This window comes from Bubalus kerabau, chromosome 2, assembly GCF_029407905.1.
Source record: "Bubalus kerabau isolate K-KA32 ecotype Philippines breed swamp buffalo chromosome 2, PCC_UOA_SB_1v2, whole genome shotgun sequence".
NCBI lineage: Eukaryota > Metazoa > Chordata > Mammalia > Artiodactyla > Bovidae > Bubalus > Bubalus kerabau.
Window position 1 is genome coordinate 195,723,257 of NC_073625.1, and position 18,122 is coordinate 195,741,378.

General features: G+C 39.3%; 1 protein-coding gene across 12 annotated transcripts in view; it reads left to right on the forward strand.

Annotated features, from left to right (window-relative positions):
• Positions 1-18,122, forward strand: part of TTC3 (tetratricopeptide repeat domain 3) — a 129,930-nt gene that overhangs the window by 81,474 nt on the left and 30,334 nt on the right. For 11 of the 12 annotated variants that reach the window (XM_055569927.1, XM_055569925.1, XM_055569933.1 and 8 more), the window contains 4 exons: positions 2,053-2,126; positions 3,401-3,565; positions 6,705-7,752; positions 9,241-9,306. In XM_055569927.1, the coding sequence (XP_055425902.1) occupies positions 2,053-2,126; positions 3,401-3,565; positions 6,705-7,752; positions 9,241-9,306 (1,353 nt within the window). The remainder of the gene's footprint in view (positions 1-2,052; positions 2,127-3,400; positions 3,566-6,704; positions 7,753-9,240; positions 9,307-18,122) is intronic. The other variant, XM_055569937.1, reaches the window with a different exon arrangement.

Below are 18,122 nucleotides of genomic sequence, written 5' to 3' on the forward strand. Positions count from 1 at the left end.
GCTTTTGAACTGTGGTGTTGGAGAAGACTCTTGAGAGTCCCTTGGACTGCAAGGAGATCCAACCAGTCCATTCTGAAGGAGATCAGCCCTGGGATTTCTTTGGAAGGAATGATGCTAAAGCTGAAACGCCAGTACTTTGGCCACCTGATGCGAAGAGTTGACTCATTGGAAAAGACTCTGATGCTGGGAGGGATTGGGGGCAGGAGGAGAAGGGGACGACAGAGGATGAGATGGCTGGATGGCATCACTGACTCGATGGACGTGAGTCTCAGTGAACTCCGGGAGTTGGTGATGGACAGGGAGGCCTGGCGTGCTGTGATTCATGGGGTCGCAAAGTGTCAGACACGACTGATCTGATCTGATCTGATCCTTTTCATTTTCTAGGTTTTTCCTAGTGAAATCATTGTCGTAATGTAGCACTTTTTATGGCTGTTCATCAGTGTGAGCAGGGCTGCTTTGAGATCAGGCAGACCCTTGGTTCTACCAATTACTATTTTTATTATCTCTGTGACCTTGGGCATATTGACTTCCCTGTACCCTCATGTCATATCTGTATAACAAGACATGATGCATATTATTATTAATTAATGGAATTATTACCTAAATATTCAAAGTTAAAATGCTGAGACTTCCCTGGTGGTCCAATGGTTAAGCCTTCACTTTCCATTGCTCGGGGAGAGGATTCAGTCCCTGGTTGGGCAGCTAAGATCCCACATGCCTTGTGGCCAAAAAACACCAGAACATGAACAATAGGAGCCAGTATTATAACAAATTCAATAAAGACTTTAAAAAAAAAAGCTAAATACTAACCATCATGGCAGAGTCTCAGAATTGATAGACTCCTTCCTTCCGCTTACCTAAAGCTCTGCTTCAAGCCTGTGAGATGACTGGGGCATTACTTTTAAGTCTTATGGTGGGTTCTTAATGGCTATCACACATTTGCAGGATCAAATGGGAGGCAGGGGTTGAAAATTAGGGACAGCATATGAGTAGCTTATGGCAGAAAGTGAAGAGGAACTAAAAAAGCCTCTTGATGAAAGTGAAAGAGGAGAGTGAAAAAGTTGGCTTAAAGCTCAACATTCAGAAAACGAAGATCATGGCATCCAGTCCCATCACTTCATGAGAAATGGATGGGGAAACGGTGGAAACAGTGTCAGACTTGATTTTTTTGGGCTCCAAAATCACTGCAGATGGTGACTACAGCCATGAAATTAAAAGATGCTTACTGCTTGGAAGGAAAGTTATGACCAACCTGGATAGCATATTGAAAAGCAGAGACATTACTTTGCCAACAAAGGTCCATCTAGTCAAGGCTATGGTCTTTCCAGTGGTCATGTATGGATGTGAGAGTTGGACTGTGAAGAAAGCTGAGCGCCGAAGAATTGATGCTTCTGAACTGTGGTGTTGGAAAAGACTCCTGAGAGTCCCTTGGACTGCAAGGAGATCCAACCAGTCCATTCTAAAGGAGATCAGCCCTGGGATTTCTTTGGAAGGAATGATGCTGAAGCTGAAACTCCAATACTTTGGCCACCTCATGTGAAGAGTTGACTCATTGGAAAAGACTCTGATGCTGGGAGGGATTGGGGGCAGGAGGAGAAGGGGACGACAGAGGATGAGATGGCTGGATGGCATCATTGACTCGATGGACGTGAATCTGAGTGAACTCCGGGAGTTGGTGATGGACAGGGAGGCCTGGCGTGCTGCAATTCATGGGGTCGCAAAGAGTCGGACATGACTGAGCAACTGAACTGAACTGAAGAGTAGCTTAAAAGTTCCAGTACAACTTTTGGTTTTATCTTTGACTATATGTCTGTAGTTTATCTAAAATGAGAGTTTCCACAGTGATAGTGTAAAATTTTTTGGAGTTTTAGAAACTTATTTAGCTTGTGCCTATTTTTGGCTGTTGAAAATTTAATTACTGTATGTCCCTGTTCACAAGAAAATTTAGACAAGTCATATATATTGGCAATTTTTGTGCATATTTTATATGCGCATTCATCAGTTTTAGTGGTAAAGGTGGAAAATCATTGTCATTTTTGTTTTTTAAACCAGCCTATGTTAGTTGGATCTGGAACACCTTCAGTCACACCAAACAATGAGACTGTCACTTCAGGTGAAGACCATATGTAAGCACAGTCTGAAAATTTTTGCTTTTATTTTAACTTAAAAGGCATTTTAATCTGTGTCCTTTAAACTTGTCTTTTTTTTTATTTCCCTGACTTCTCTGCCTGAAGACATGCATCTGTTAATAACAACCTGATGTGACCCATTGTGGTTGATTTATATAGTGTGGGCTGTCAGTGTTAAGAATTGATATAAACTGTATTAAAATCAGAGGGTTGATAACATTAATTTGATAAGGTTGAGAACTTACTGTGTGCAGGATACTGTTGGAAAATCCTAGAAAATACTCTCTAAAATGTTGAGTGAAGAGAATGTCCTGTTGATAATTATTAGGAAGATATTTTGGAGGCTGTATGTGATATTATGGTTCAGCCTTAGGTATTAGCGATTTCCAGTGGATCTGGTTGTTGAAACTGAGTTTTTAAGAGACAGATAGATACAAGAAATAAAACTAGTAAGTAGCAGTAAGTTTTTTATATCATATTCCTTTATGGACCAAAGACCCACAAATTTTTCCCGCCGCATTTCTTAAATGAGTTGTAGTAACAGTTGTTTTGCATATTTTCATGGACTCTTTCAGACTCTTTCAATGGGGGAATTGTTTTAAGTTTAAATAATAGCAGCCTATATTTTGATAGCACTTATGTGGCAGGCACTGTTTGAAGAGCTTTTTATGTATATATAAACTCATCTAATCCATTCTTCTTTCTTGGAGATAAATACTATTATAAGCATTTTACACATAAGGAAGCTCAGATACAGTGCAGTTGACTGTGCCCAAGGACACAAAGCTCATACACAGCAGAGCCAGAGTTTAAACCAGCAATCCAGTTTAGAGCCCACACTCAACAGTACTCCAGCTTTGCAGAGTGCTAGACTCTTATACTCTTTAAAAAAATTTTTTGTAAGTACCTTTTACCAGTCTCAATCTCACTTTAACTTAAATTGATCACCATTGTAATAAAACCTTTCATTTTGCTTTTTAACATGTTACAATTAATACAACATTGATTTTTTTTCTAAACCAGAAGTTTTTTAAAAAATTACTCTTGATAGCATGAGTAAGTAATTATTAATAAAAGAATTTACTCAGCACTCAGGTATCTCTTGACTAAAGTTGTGGAAAGTTAACTTTTCTGCATTAAATTCTCTGCTAGTGTGTGTTTGCATCCGAAAGTTGAATAATATGCTATCTTTATTCCAATTTAAATGTTATTCTGGGTCACCTAGAAGTTTATTATTCACAAGAAAATCATTTGTTTGTTTGTTTTATCAGTAAACGCAGTTTAAATTCTGCGGGCCCCTTTGTAGTGCCTGATCACCTTCGGCAGGATATAGAAGAATTTGAAGCTCTGTATGAACAGCATAGTAATGAGTATGTTGTCCGTAATAAGAAGCTGTGGGACATAAACCCAAAACAGAAATGTTCAACTCTATACGAGTAAGTGTCTTAACATTCCAACTGTTACATTGAGGCTGCCAGTAAAAGATCTTAAGTTGTTTTAAATTTGTGTCCCTTTCTATTTATTAAAAGAATCTGTGTTTGGCTTACAAACTCTGGGGAAGAAAAGTATTTCTATGGCTTTTGGTCATGTATTACACAAAGTTAATTGGAGATTTTTAACTATTAAAGATTTTTTTAGAACCCTAATGTTTATTAGTTGCATCAGTTTGTGCTGCTAATGTAGATTCTTTGTATTTCCAAAACTGTCCTAGTGTGTCCTGATAGGAATGATAAATGAAGCTTCCAGCCATAATCTTTTATCATGAATTCCACAGTACATATTTGACAAAGAATAGTATGATTATTTGCTCTCATTGTCTTTATGTTGATATGATATGTTCGTATGTTGTTTGGTGTCTCCTAAGCCCGGTGACACTTCATGTGGCTTGGTGAAGTGTTACCCTTCACTGGGAAGGGATACCAGGATCTGGTGACTACTGCTGAGAGAGCTGTCCAGCTGGGATGTAGTACAGATACAGAGCCCTGTATTGTATGGTATTGTACTGAAAACTTGGCCTCCTGACATTCATCCAGGAAAAGATTTCCTTTTAAGAAACTTTGGGCTGAATTACTTTTGGTTTGAAAATGTGAATGTGAAATTAACACTAGGGGACTTCCCTTGTGGTCCAGTAAGGTTAGGACTCTGCAGGGGGCACAGGTGTGATCCTTGGTCAGGGAACCAAGATCCCACATGCTGTGTGGCCAAAGGAAAAAAGAAAGAAAGAAATTAACACTAAAGTCAAGTCTGAGTGGGGTGGATAGAGTAATAGAGTTCAGGAAAATCGAAAAAGCATTTGCTTTTTTTTTTTTCTTTAAGCTTGGGATTAATAAGTAGTACATGATGCTTTCTTTAGGAAAAAAAAATGAGGGGCCGAGATCTGCAATAGAAAATTAATTTGTAAGCGAACTCCTGGAAAACCCATCACTCATCTGTAATTTGGTTATTTTTTCTATTTTTCTCAGTTGTATTATTCCTCTTCAGTTTAGTTACATGCCCTTGGATCCCTCTTCATATTTTTTCTTCAGAGTTGAAGTGCTGAACAAATCATATTCCCAGAGAACTGGATGACAACCTGGAATCAGCTGTAAAACTATACTGCTACTGTTGTTCAGTCACTCAGTTGTGTCCGACCCTTTGCGATCCCATGGACTATAGTCCGTCAGGCTCCTCTGTCCCCGGGGTTCTGTAGGCAAGAGTACTGGAGTGGGTAGCCATTTCCTTCTCCAGGGGCCTATACTAGTATTTCTTAAAACACGCTAGAATGTTTTTTTGCTTTGCTTCAAGCATCTGAACTGAAGCTAAACTGTAGTTTTCAGGAGTTTGCATCTTAAAGACTACATTACCTTTATAAGTGGGAAGAAATTAAGTAACTTGATGAGAAGAAAATAGGTTGATTTGTTTGTGTATTTTGAAATGGAGTTTATATCTTATAATAGGAGAAAGTCAAGAAGTTACAGGAAGTCACACCTCAGAACTTAATTCTTTCTTTGAATTTTAAAAAATAAACATGTAATGATGATTAGTTTGAAGATTATTTTTTAATTGGCCAATGGATAAAAGAAAAATGAAACTAAACTTTTGTATCTGAAAAGAATGTAGAGTAGAAAGCATAACAGACATGGAGTTAAGAATATTGGGATAACTGCTTTTTTAACTGACTTAAATCTTTTAAAGTAGGGGATTGGATTGATTTGTTTTCAGTGACCCCCTTCATTCTAATGTTTTATGATACAGATAGTTGAAGTATATGGTATTCTGCATTCAGATAGTATATGGTATTATACTATACTATTATAGTATATGGTATTATACTATATATTGCAGATAGTATATCTGTAATGCAAGTAGTATATGGTCTTCTGCATTCAGTTTTTCCTAAAACAGTTCTTTAATGGTGTTAATTAGTCAAGATTTATTAATGAGTTAAAGTGGAAGGTTTCAAAAAGAAAGTAGAAAATATGATCCTAGCATGCAGCTTACAGATAGCAGGAGAGTGAAATTGATCGTAGGTTGAATCACAGTGTGTTGCAAATAAAAATAACTTTGTGAAATAAGAATCATGTTTTTTCTTCCTGTCAGTTTTTGCCTACCAAAAAGAACATGGTGGTTCTTGCTTGCTTGTCATGCTTTCTTCCAAGAAAGAGGCAGTTGGGTCCTGATCTTTAATCTGCTTCTTGAAAAAAAAGCGAAAGGAATCATGAGCATGGAGAAAACGGTGGTTTTTCAAAGGGGCACACCTGGAGCACTAGGACGGGGATGCCTTCTGAAATATTTTCCCCATTTCTACCCCTTGGCCCCGTGCCGACAGTGACGTACACGGGTATTGTGGCAGTCCATCAAGGGCCGTTGAAGACACTTACAATGGTCATCGTTCAATTATGAAAATCATATATCTGATAAGGGGCTAATACCCAAAATGCATGAAGAACTGAGGCAACTCAGTAGCAAAAAAAAAAAAAAATTCAGCATAGAAATGGGCAGAAGATTTGAATAAACATTTTCCCAAAGACATACAGATGGCCAGCAGGTACATGAAAAGATATTCCAGAGACTTCCTTGGCAGTCCAGTGATTCTCTGCACTTCTAATGCAGGAGGCGTGGGTTTGATCTGTGGTCAGGAAGCTAGATCCACATGCTGCAAATAAAGATCTCACATGCCACAACTAAGACTGCTGCTGCTAAGTCGCTTCAGTCGTGTCCGACTCTCTGCGACCCCAGAGATGGCAGCCTTAGCCAAATAAAAATTCTTTTTAATCCAAAAGCAAGTATTATATATATATTTTTTTGAATAATTAATCACAGCTTATAAAAAATAACTTTGTAGTCTTTTTTTCCAAAAAAAACTGTAGAAGGATTATTTTCTGGGGAGTAAACTTAATTTTATTTATAGTATCATTGATTACAGTTAGCCTTTCTCAGATTTAATATGAGTATAATATTTTTATTAAGGAGATGTTCAGGTCAGTTAGAAATGAAGTAGTATTTTGCTTTGGGGGAAATTTTGAGAAATATTTTCTTCAGAAAGGCATGTGTAAGTACTTCCTTAAAATAACATAAGTAAATTTTCTTGCCTAGTTATTTCTCTCAGTTGTTGGAGGAACATGGTCCCTTGGACATGAGTAACAAGATGTTTTCTGAAGAATATGAGTTCTTCCCAGAAGAAACTCAACAGATACTAGAAAAAGCAGGAGGCTTGAAAGCGTTTCTCCTGGGATGTCCTCGTTTTGTTGTGATTGACAACTGTATTGCATTGAAGAAAGTTGCATTACGGCTCAAGAAAAAGAGAAAGAAGAAAAACATTAAGACAAAAGTAGAAGAAATTTCAAAAACAGCAGAGTATTTACGAGTTAAACTACCACTGAATCCAGCTGCTAGGGAATTTAAACCAGATGTAAAGTCCAAACCAGTGTCTGACTCACCTTCAGCACCAGCTTCTGAGGACGTGAAGCCTCAGCCTGCATCTGCTAATTCTCCCCAATCAGCTCATGACACTGGGAAGCCAAAACCAGTTTCCAATAATTCTTCCAGATCAGTTTCTGAGGATGAGAAGCCCAAAGGGATGTCTTCTGATTCTCCCAGGCCAGTCTCTGAGGAGACCAGTCACAAGCCAGTCTCCTCTAATTCTCCCAAACCAGTTCCCGAGGAAGTGAAAGCAACCTATTGGCCTCGACCCCAGTTGGTCACAGGATACTGTACATATCTTCCCTTTCGGGGATTTGACATTACCCAGACTCCACCAGCCTTCATCAGTGTGTTACCGACTTTGCCCCAGTATAGCATTTACACCCCTCTGGCCAGTGTTCCTACTGAGTATCACCTGCAAAGACCAATACCAGTGGTGCCGTCTTTTGTAGCCAGCGACATAACGGAAGTGCATTTTGAGGCTCATCATTTCAGTGCTGAGAATGCCCCTGGTAACCAGATTGCCTCCGAAACACAGATCCTTGAGGAATCTTTGGAAACACCAGTGAAGTCAGAGTGCAGCTCTGATGGTGCTGATATAGCCCAGAGTGAGGCTAGCAGAAACGATGACTACTGTGGCGATCCTGCCAAATGGGAAGTAAATCCAGAAAGCACCAATGAAGTAACAAATATTCCATGTACACAAGTGGTTGCTGTACAGGTAAGACTAAAGTCAGAAAGTCTTCTTAATGTCAAAGTTAAATTTCCCTCTTAACTTTTCTTTGTCATTATATTTACTAAAATCCTTTAAAATAATGGACTTTATGAACCCTTTTGTAGGGCATGACTGGTAATTCCAGAAGGAATTTTGAAGTGTAGTAATACCCTTCATCCTATCCAAGTTTTGCACCAGTTGAGACATAAAGCAGTAGAATCAGCAGATGGAGCCAAAGCACCGCCTTGATGATTAATAAAAGTGCAGTAGGATGATGTGGCTCTTTTCTCTAGAGAGTGTCTGTCCCAAGACTGAAACCCATGACTTAGCAGCTTCCCTGCCTCGTTCACAGCAGTGCTGGACTAGAAGGCCTTCCAACTTGGGTGCTTGCCCCCAAGACAGTGCAAGGAGGCAGAACGGGAAAATGTGCTGTCTGCACGGGCAGCTCTCAAGAAAAAGAGAAAAAGAAAAGAAAGTCAGGGCTGCACACGCCCAGTTTCTCCTCTCAGACCAGTGGGGGAGTGAGGGAGACACAGGACACAACCAGATGGAGAGAAATGAGGGATATGAGTAAATGTTCCTAGCAAGCTCAAGAATAAGGTTTCTCTGTCAGGTCAGATCAAATCAGTTGCTCAGTCGTGTCCAACTCTTTGCGACCCCACAAAGAGTTGTGAATCGCAGCACGCCGGGCCTCCTTGTCCATCACCAACTCCCGGAGTTCACTCGGACTCACGTCCATTGAGTCAGTGATGCCATCCAGCCATCTCATCCTCTGTCGTCCCCTTCTCCTCCTGCCCCCAATCCCTCCCAGCATCAGGGTCTTTTCCAATGAGTCAACTCTTCGCAAAGGTGGCCAAAGTACTGGCGTTTCAGCTTTAGCATCATTCCTTCCAAAGAAATCCCAGGGCTGATCTCCTTCAGAATGGACTGGTTGGATCTCCTTGCAGTCCAAGGGACTCTCAGGAGTCTTCTCCAACACCACAGTTCAAAAGCATCAATTCTTCGGCACTCAGCCTTCTTCACAGTCCAACTCTCACATCCATACATGACCACAAGAAGAACCATAGCCTTGACTAGACGAACCTTTGTTGGCAAAATAATGTCTTTGCTTTTGAATATGTTATCTAGGTTGGTTATAACTTTTCTTCCAAATTCATACAATTTCTCTGTAGTTAGCTTTATAAGGCATGAATGCTTGAAACCCTTATTGGTTATCCTGCTACTCATTATGTTTTTTAAAAGCTTTCTAGAAAGCTTTGAAAAATTATGTTAAGAGTAATGAACCAAAATCATTTTCACTTTTACAAGTTCCAAATGATACTCTTTCCTGTTACAAACATTTGTAGAAAGCATAGAATGTTATCTAAACTGGCAAAAAAATTAAAACCTTGAAAGAATTATGGGCATGTTTCAAAATGTTATCAAATGATGGATTTATTTTACTAGAGTGTTTGAGACAGACACTGAATTGATTGTGCTTGTTTTGCCCCAAAGGTGTCTTGGAATATAACACATCAGGAAGTCAATACTGAGCCATATGGTCCTTTTGAGGCACAACAGGTGAGTCAGAACTGTATTAAACTGTTGAAAATTTTAATTTTCATTACTTTAGCTAAATGGGAATTATGAACTTAGAACTATTTTGAAGTGAGTTATTCCATATAAAACATCACAGAATAAGCCTTGTTGTTTAGTCACCAAGTCATGTCTGATTCTCTTTGACCCCATGGCTCCTCTGTCCATGGAATTTCAGGCAAGCATACTGGAATGGGTTGCCATTTCCTCCTCCAGAGGATCTTCTCCACTCAGGGATTGAACCTGCATCTCCCGCATTGGCAGGCAGATTCTTTACTGCTGAGCCACCAGGGAAGTAGAATAAGCTTTAGACCATAACAAAAAAATTGTTTTATTTTTATTGTTCAGATTTGGGAAAAAAGAGGCAGAGGAAAAGTTTTTTTTTTATCTTAACAGCTTTATTGTTTTAATGAGTATAATGAGCTTATATTTATAAATAAAAGCTTTTTCACATGAATAATACAGAAATTATAAAAATCTTAAACACTTTAAGGATGATTCAATTAGAAAACTTATTAATATAAGTACTGTGTGATAGATCTTTAAGGGAAAAGTCATTTGAGCAACTCCATAGATGCTGAAAAGGTATTGCATAAAAGTCAAGTTTTTTTCTTGACTTAAAACTCGTAATCGGAGGAGGAGCAAAGATGGCGGAGGAGTAGGAAGGGGAGAACACTTTCTCCCCCACAAATTCATCAAAAGAGCATTTAAACGTCGAGTAAATTCCACAAAACAACTTCTGAATGCCGGCAGAGGACATCAGGCACCCAGAAAAGCAACCCAACTCTTCAACAGGAGGTAGGAAAAAATAGAGACAAAAGAGGGAGGGACGGAGTTCCGTCCCGGGAAGGGAGTCTTAAAAAGAGAGAAGTTTCCAAACACCAGGCAACCTTCTCACTGCCGAATCTGTGCCGAGCTTTGGAAGCACAGAGGGCAACATAAAAGGGAGAAAAAAATAAATAAACAATTAAAAATCGCAGATTGCGAGCCCTGTGGTAACTCCCCCAGCGGAGAAGCAGCGCAGACGCCTGCACACGCCATTAGCAAGCGGGGACTGGGCAGCGAAGCGCAGCGCGGGCTACGTCCCTTAGAGTAAGAATCTGGCCCAAATGTCCTGAGCGCTATCTGAGCGAAATAATTTGGGCTAGCAAACCAGACTGTGGGATATCTACCACGCGAAAAGCCAGCCCTAACCTAAGACACCGCCAGGCCCGCGCACGGAACAAAGGACTGAACAGAGATAGCCGGCTGCAGACCTTCCCCCTCCGGTGACAGGCAGCCAGAGCCGTAAGGGGGCAATCGCAGCCCCAGAGAGACACTATCTACAAAACTGTAAGCAGGCTTCTTTGCTAACTAAAACTTCTTGGGGGTCTGGACGGTCAACATCTGCCTGAGATGGTGCGCCGGTTTTACACCCAGATAACCGAGTGGCGGGGAGGCGATAAGTCGCAGCATTGGCGCTCGCCAAACACCTCATCACCTGAGCTGCTCAGACCTGGGAAGAGCACAAAATGCAGGCCTAACGGAGTCTGCGCCTCTGAGGACTACCCGAGTGCCTGAACCTGAGCGGCTTGGACCTTCGCAGGTCAGCCCAGGGCCAGCCTCTGATAGTTCCCGGTGGAACAACCTAGAGCCCGAGCAGTGTGGGCAGGGAGACTACACGTGCAGTGAGCGGGGGCAGACCCAGTGTGGCTGAGGCACTGCGAGCGCACGCCAGTGTTACTTGTTTGCAGCATCCCTCCCTCCCTCCCCACAGCGCGGCTGAACAAGTGAGCCTAAAAAAAAAAAGTGTCCTCCACCGTCCCCTTTGTGTCAGGGCGGAAACCAGACACTGAAGAGACCAGCAAACAGAAGAAGCTATAACAGAGGGAAGCGCCTTGGAAGCTACAGGCCATGGATTAAAACCCTGTGGTTACTACGGACTACATAGGAAGGGGCCTATAGATCTTGAGAAATATAAGTCGGACCAAGGAACTAGCCAAAAATGAACTGAACCCACAATACTCACAACAAAACCAGAGAAAGACCTAGATATATTTTTACTATTTTTACGATCAATCTTTCTTTTTTTTTTTAATTTTTTTAAAAAAAAAATTTTAAGTCCTCTATTGTCCTTTAATTTTCACTTTTATAACCTATTACTTTGCAAAAAAAGAAAAAAAAAGACCCTATTTTTTTTCTTCTTCAGCAAACTTCATATATTTTATAATTTTTTGACCGTGTTTTGTTTTTTTTTCTTTTTCTTCTTTTCTTTAACATCGTATTTTTGAAATTCCAAACTCTACTCTAGATTTTTAAGTTTAGCCTTTTGGTATATGTTATCAATTTTGTACCTATAGTTTTTTTTATAATTTCTGTGACTTCTTTTTTTTTTCTTTTTTTCCCCTGTTTCTTTCTCTTCTTCTTTTATATAACATCGTATATCTGCAATTCCAAACTCTACTCAAGATTTTTAATTTATGCTTTTTGGTATTTGATATCAATTTTGTACCTGTATTTTCTTTATAATTTTTGCGACATTGTTTTTGTTGGTTGGTTTGTTTTCTCTCATTATTTTTCTTCTTCTTTTTTTTTTAACATTGTATTTTTGAAATTCCAAACTCTACTCTAGATTTTTAATTTTTGCTTTTTGGTATTAGTTATCAATTTTGTACCTGTACTTTCTTTATAATTTTCACAACCGTGTTTGTTTTTCTTTGTTCGTTTTTTCTCTCTTTCTTTTCCTTCTTCTTTTCATTAACATCGTATTTTTGAAATTCCAAACTCTACTCTAGATTTTTAATTTTTGCCTTTATGTATTTGTTACCAATTTTGTACTTTTAAGAATCCAATCTTCAGGACCCATTTTTCACTAGGGAACGAGATTACTGGCTTGACTGCTCTCTCTCCCTTTGGACTCTCCGTTTTCTCCACCAGGTCGCCTGTATCTCATCCCTAACCCTTCTCTCCTCTACCCAACTCTGTGAATCTCTGTGTGTTCCAGACGATGGAGAACACTTAGGGAACTGATTACTGGCTGGATCTGTCTCCCTCCTTTTCATTTCCCCCTTTTATCCTTCTGGCCACCTCTGTCTGCTTCCTCCTTCTTCTCTTCTCTGTATAACTCCATGAACATCTCTGAGCGGTCCAGTTGTGGAGTGCACATAAGGAAGTGACTACTGGCTAGCCCACTCTCTCCACTATTGATTCCACCTCATCTCATTTGGGTCACCTCTAACTCCCTCCTCCCTCTTCTCTTCTCCATGTAACGCTGTGAACCTCTCTGAGTGACCCTCACAGTAGAGAAACTTTTCATCTGTAACGTAGATGTTTTATCAATGGTGCTGTATAGAAGGAGAAGTTTTGAAACTACTGTAAAAATAAGACCAATAACTGGAAGTAGGAGGCTTAAGTCCAAACCCTGACTCCAGGGAACTCCTGACTCCAAGGAACATTAATTGACAGGAGCTCATCAAACGCCTCCATACCGACACTGAAACCAAGCACCACACAAGGGCCAAAAAGTTCCAGGGCAAGACATACCAATCAAATTCTCCAGCAACAAAGGAACACAGCCCTGAGCTTCAAGATACAGGCTGCCCAAAGTCACCCCAAAACCATAGACATCTCATAACTCATTACTGGACATTTCATTACACTCCAGAGAGAAGAAATACAGCTCCATCCACCAGAACATCGACACAAGCTTCCCTAACCAGGAAACCTTGACAAGCCACCTGTACAAACCCACACACAGTGAGGAAACGCCACAATAAAGAGAACTCCACAAACTGCCAGAATACAGAAAGGACACCCCAAACTCAGCAATTTAAACAAGATGAAGAGACAGAGGAATACCCAGCAGATAAAGGAACAGAATAAATGCCCACCAAACCAAACAAAAGAGGAAGAGATAGGGAATCTACCTGATAAAGAATTCCGAATAATGATAGTGAAATTGATCCAAAATCTTGAAATTAAAATGGAATCACAGATAAATAGCCTGGAGGCAAGGATTGAGAAGATGCAAGAAGGGTTTAACAAGGACTTAGAAGAAAGAAAAAAGAGTCAATATATAATGAATAATGCAATAAGTGAAATTAAAAACACTCTGGAGGCAACAAATAGTAGAATAACAGAGGCAGAAGATAGGATTAGTGAAATAGAAGATAGAATGGTAGAAATAAATGAATCAGAGAAGATAAAAGAAAAACAAATTGAAATGAGGACAATCTCAGAGACCTCCAGGACAATATTAAACGCTACAACATTCGAATCATAGGGGTCCCAGAAGAAGAAGACAAAAAGAAAGACCATGAGAAAATACTTGAGGAGATAATAGTTGAAAACTTCCCTAAAATGGGGAAGGAAATAATCACCCAAGTCCAAGAAACCCAGAGAGTCCCAAACAGGATAAACCCAAGGTGAAACACTCCAAGACACATATTAATCAAATTAACAAAGATCAAACACAAAGAACAACTATTAAAAGCAGCAAGGGAAAAACAACAAATAACACACAAGGGAATACCCATAAGGATAACAGCTGATCTTTCAACAGAAACTCTTCAAGCCAGGAGGGAATGGCAAGACATACTTAAAATGATGAAAGAAAATAACCTGCAGCCCAGATTATTGTACCCAGCAAGGATCTCATTCAAGTATGAAGGAGAAATCAAAAGCTTTTCAGACAAGCAAAAGCTGAGAGAATTCTGCACCACCAAACCAGCTCTCCAACAAATACTAAAGGATATTCTCTAGACGGGAAACACAAAAACGGTGTATAAATTCGAACCCAAAACAATAAAGTAAATAGCAACGGGATCATACTTATCAGTAATTACCTTAAACGTAAATGGGTTGAATGCCCCAACCAAAAGACAAAGACTGGCTGAATGGATACAAAAACAAGACCCCTACATATGTTGTCTACAAGAGACCCACCTCAAACCAGGGGACACATACAGACTGAAAGTGAAGGGCTGGAAAAAGATTTTCCATGCAAATAGGGACCAAAAGAAAGCAGGAGTAGCAATACTCATATCAGATAAAATAGACTTTAAAACAAAGGCTGTGAAAAGAGACAAAGAAGGTCACTACATAATGATCAAAGGATCAATCCAAGAAGAAGATACAACAATTACAAATATATAGGCACCCAACACGGGAGCACCGCAGTATGTAAGACAAATGCTAACAAGTATGAAAGGAGAAATTAACAATAACACAATAATAGTGGGAGACTTTAATACCCCACTCACACCTATGGATAGATCAACTAAACAGAAAATTAACAAGGAAACACAAACTTTAAACGATACAATAGACCAGTTAGACCTAATTGATATCTATAGGACATTTCATCCCAAAACAATGAATTTCACCTTTTTCTCAAGCGCACATGGAACCTTCTCCAGGATAGATCACATCCTGGGCCATAAAGCTAGCCTTGGTAAATTCAAAAAAATAGAAATCATTCCAAGCATCTTTTCTGACCACAATGCAGTAAGATTAGATCTCAATTACAGGAGAAAAACTATTAAAAATTCCAACATATGGAGGCTGAACAACACGCTGCTGAATAACCAACAAATCACAGAAGAAATCAAAAAAGAAATCAAAATTTGCATAGAAACGAATGAAAATGAAAACACAACAACCCAAAACCTGTGGGACATGGTAAAAGCAGTCCTAAGGGGAAAGTTCATAGCAATACAGGCACACCTCAAGAAACAAGAAAAAAGTCAAATAAATAACCTAACTCTACACCTAAAGCAACTAGAAAAGGAAGAAATGAAGAACCCCAGGGTTAGTAGAAGGAAAGAAATCTTAAAACTTAGAGCAATATTGATCAATGGAACAAAATAGAAAGCCCAGAGATAAATCCACGGACATATGGACACCGTATCTTTGACAAAGGAGGCAAGAATATACAATGTTAAAAGACAATCTCTTTAACAAGTGGTGCTGGGAACTCTGGTCAACCACTTGTAAAAGAATGAAACTACAACACTTTCTAACACCATACACAAAAATAAACTCAAAATGGATTAAAGATCTCAACGTAAGACCAGAAACTCTAAAACTCCTAGAGGAGAACATAGGCAAAACACTCTCCGACATACATCACAGCAGGATCCTCTATGACCCACCTCCCAGAATATTGGAAATAAAAGCAAAAAGTAACAAATGGGACCTAAATTAACCTTAACAGGTTCTGCACATCAAAGGAAACTATTAGCAAGGTGAAAAGACAGCCTTCAGAATGGGAGAAGATAATAGCAAATGAAGCAACTGACAAACAACTAATCTCGAGAATATACAAGCAACTCCTACAGCTCAACTCCAGAAAAATAAATGACCCAATCAAAAAATGGGCCAAAGAACTAAGTAGACATTTCTCCAAAGAAGACATCCAGATGGCTAGCAAACACATGAAAAGATGCTCAACATCACTCATTATCAGAGAAATGCAAATCAAAACCACTATGAGGTACCATTTCACGCCAGTCAGAATGGCTGCGATCCAAAAGTCTACAAGTAATAAATGCTGGAGAGGGTGTGGAGAAAAGGGAACCCTCTTCCACTGTTGGTGGGAATGCGAACTAGTACAGCCACTATGGAGAACAGTGTGGAGATTCCTTAAAAAACTGGAAATAGACCTACCTTATGATCCAGCAATCCCACTGCTGGGCATACACACTGAGGAAACCAGAAGGGAAAGAGACACGTGTACCCCAATGTTCATCGCAGCGCTGTTTATAATAGCCAGGACATGGAAGCAACCTAGATGTCCATCAGCAGATGAATGGATAAGAAAGCAGTGGTACATATACACAATGGAGTATTACTCAGCCATTAAAAAGAATACATTGGAATCAGTTCTAATGAGGTGGATGAAACTGGAGCCTATTATACAGAGTGAAGTAAGCCAGAAAGAAAAGCACCAATACAGTATACTAACGCATATATATGGAATTTAGAAAGATGGTAACAATAGCCCTGTGTACGAGACAGCAAAAGAGACACTGATGTATAGAACAGTCTTATGGACTCTGTGGGAGAGGGAGAGGGTGGGAAGATTTGGGAGAATGGCATTGAAACATGTAAAATATCATGTATGAAACGAGTTGCCAGTCCAGGTTCGATGCACGATACTGGATGCTTGGGGCTGGTGCACTGGGACGACCCAGAGGGATGGTATGGGGAGGGAGGAGGGAGGAGGGTTCAGGGTGGGGAACACATGTATACCTGTGGCGGATTCATTTTGATATTTGGCAAAACTAATACAATTATGTAAAGTTCAAAAATAAAATAAAATTAAAAAAAAAACTCATAATCAAATGAGAATAGCTGAATACTTCTCAGCATGCTTTTATCTTTCCCTTTTAAGCCAAACCCCATCATCCTGCTTAAATACTGTATATCATCATTAATATTTTTTAGTATCCTGGAGATATTGGTTGATAAAAGTAGATAAGAGAAAAAAATAAAATTTTAAAGGTGGACGTGTAAAATATCATTATTTATAGAGGCTAATACTGTGTCCCTGTAAAATCCAAAATGATCAATAAAAAACCAATACCAAAATGTAAGAGAATTTAGAAACACAAATAGATAAAATACCTTTCTGTATGTAAACAACCCATTGCAAAACATAGTAAAGGAAAAGATTTCATTCTCAGTAGTATCAAAAAATGTATTATCTTGTGAAAGAAAACTTTGAAATGCTACTGAGAGACACACAGAATACTTAAGTAAATGAGAAATGTGCAGTGTGCTTGAATAGGAAGACCTAGTATTAAAGGGATTGGCTTTCTAAAGATTTTAATTTAACACAGTCTCAAAACAGACATGAATAGAATGCATGTTATCTTTTGCTACATAACAAATAATGTCTCTGTCAGCAGTTTAGGGCATATGAATTAATTCATATTACCAAGCTGCAGTGTGATTCTTTTGCTGAATTGAGAATTAAAATAACTAAGATCTGAAACCATAAAGGCTTGCTCATGGGTTCATCATCTAGTTGATTATTTAAACATGGACTGTATTCATAGTGCCAAACTTTCAGTCTGGACGACATAAACAGCAGACTGGTGTGTGTGGTCAGCTTGGCCATAGTTCACAGTTCTCTGACAAGGAACAAAATTTCAGAACCTCAGTTCCCTGCCTTTGTGCACTTGGGAGATGCTAACGTGCTGTATGAGCAGGGGATGGGAAAGGTGGGCCAGGTGTGAGCACCTGGCTTAGATTCCCAAGCCTGGCTGCCGGAGCCCTCGTAGCTGGGCAGAGCAGTTGCCTGCCGCTGAGAGGAGCTGCCAGCATCTGACAGGTGCTCCGTTCACAACACGTGTGTGACTGACTGCTGCCCGTCTCAGCAGGATGAAAGGCTTACAAATACATAAACGCTGCTTTATCGCTTGCCAGCATTTCACAGTACAGTATGACTTCTGTTTGCTTTTTTTTAAAGCTGTCCAGGAGACAGTTACATAACTGAAAATAATTTCTTGATAATATTTTAAGTCATCTTTTAAAAATAATCAGCAACCGTCTATTTGAAATGCTATAAAAGTAGGGCCAAAACTAATATGTCCTATTCATATCTAATGCATGCATAATATTTGCTGTTCTTAAAGCCAGTAAATAGTTCTTGATGTTAATTGTGGAGGATGACAGTCATATCAGACTATTTAAAACTGAACCCTTCTAAAACAAATATTCAGAGCTGATTATGGTGCATATTGGAAAGTTTCCTTATGAATTCCAGTAATACGAATAACTTTTTTTAAAAAGAGCTGACTTTGCTAAACAATGTAAGG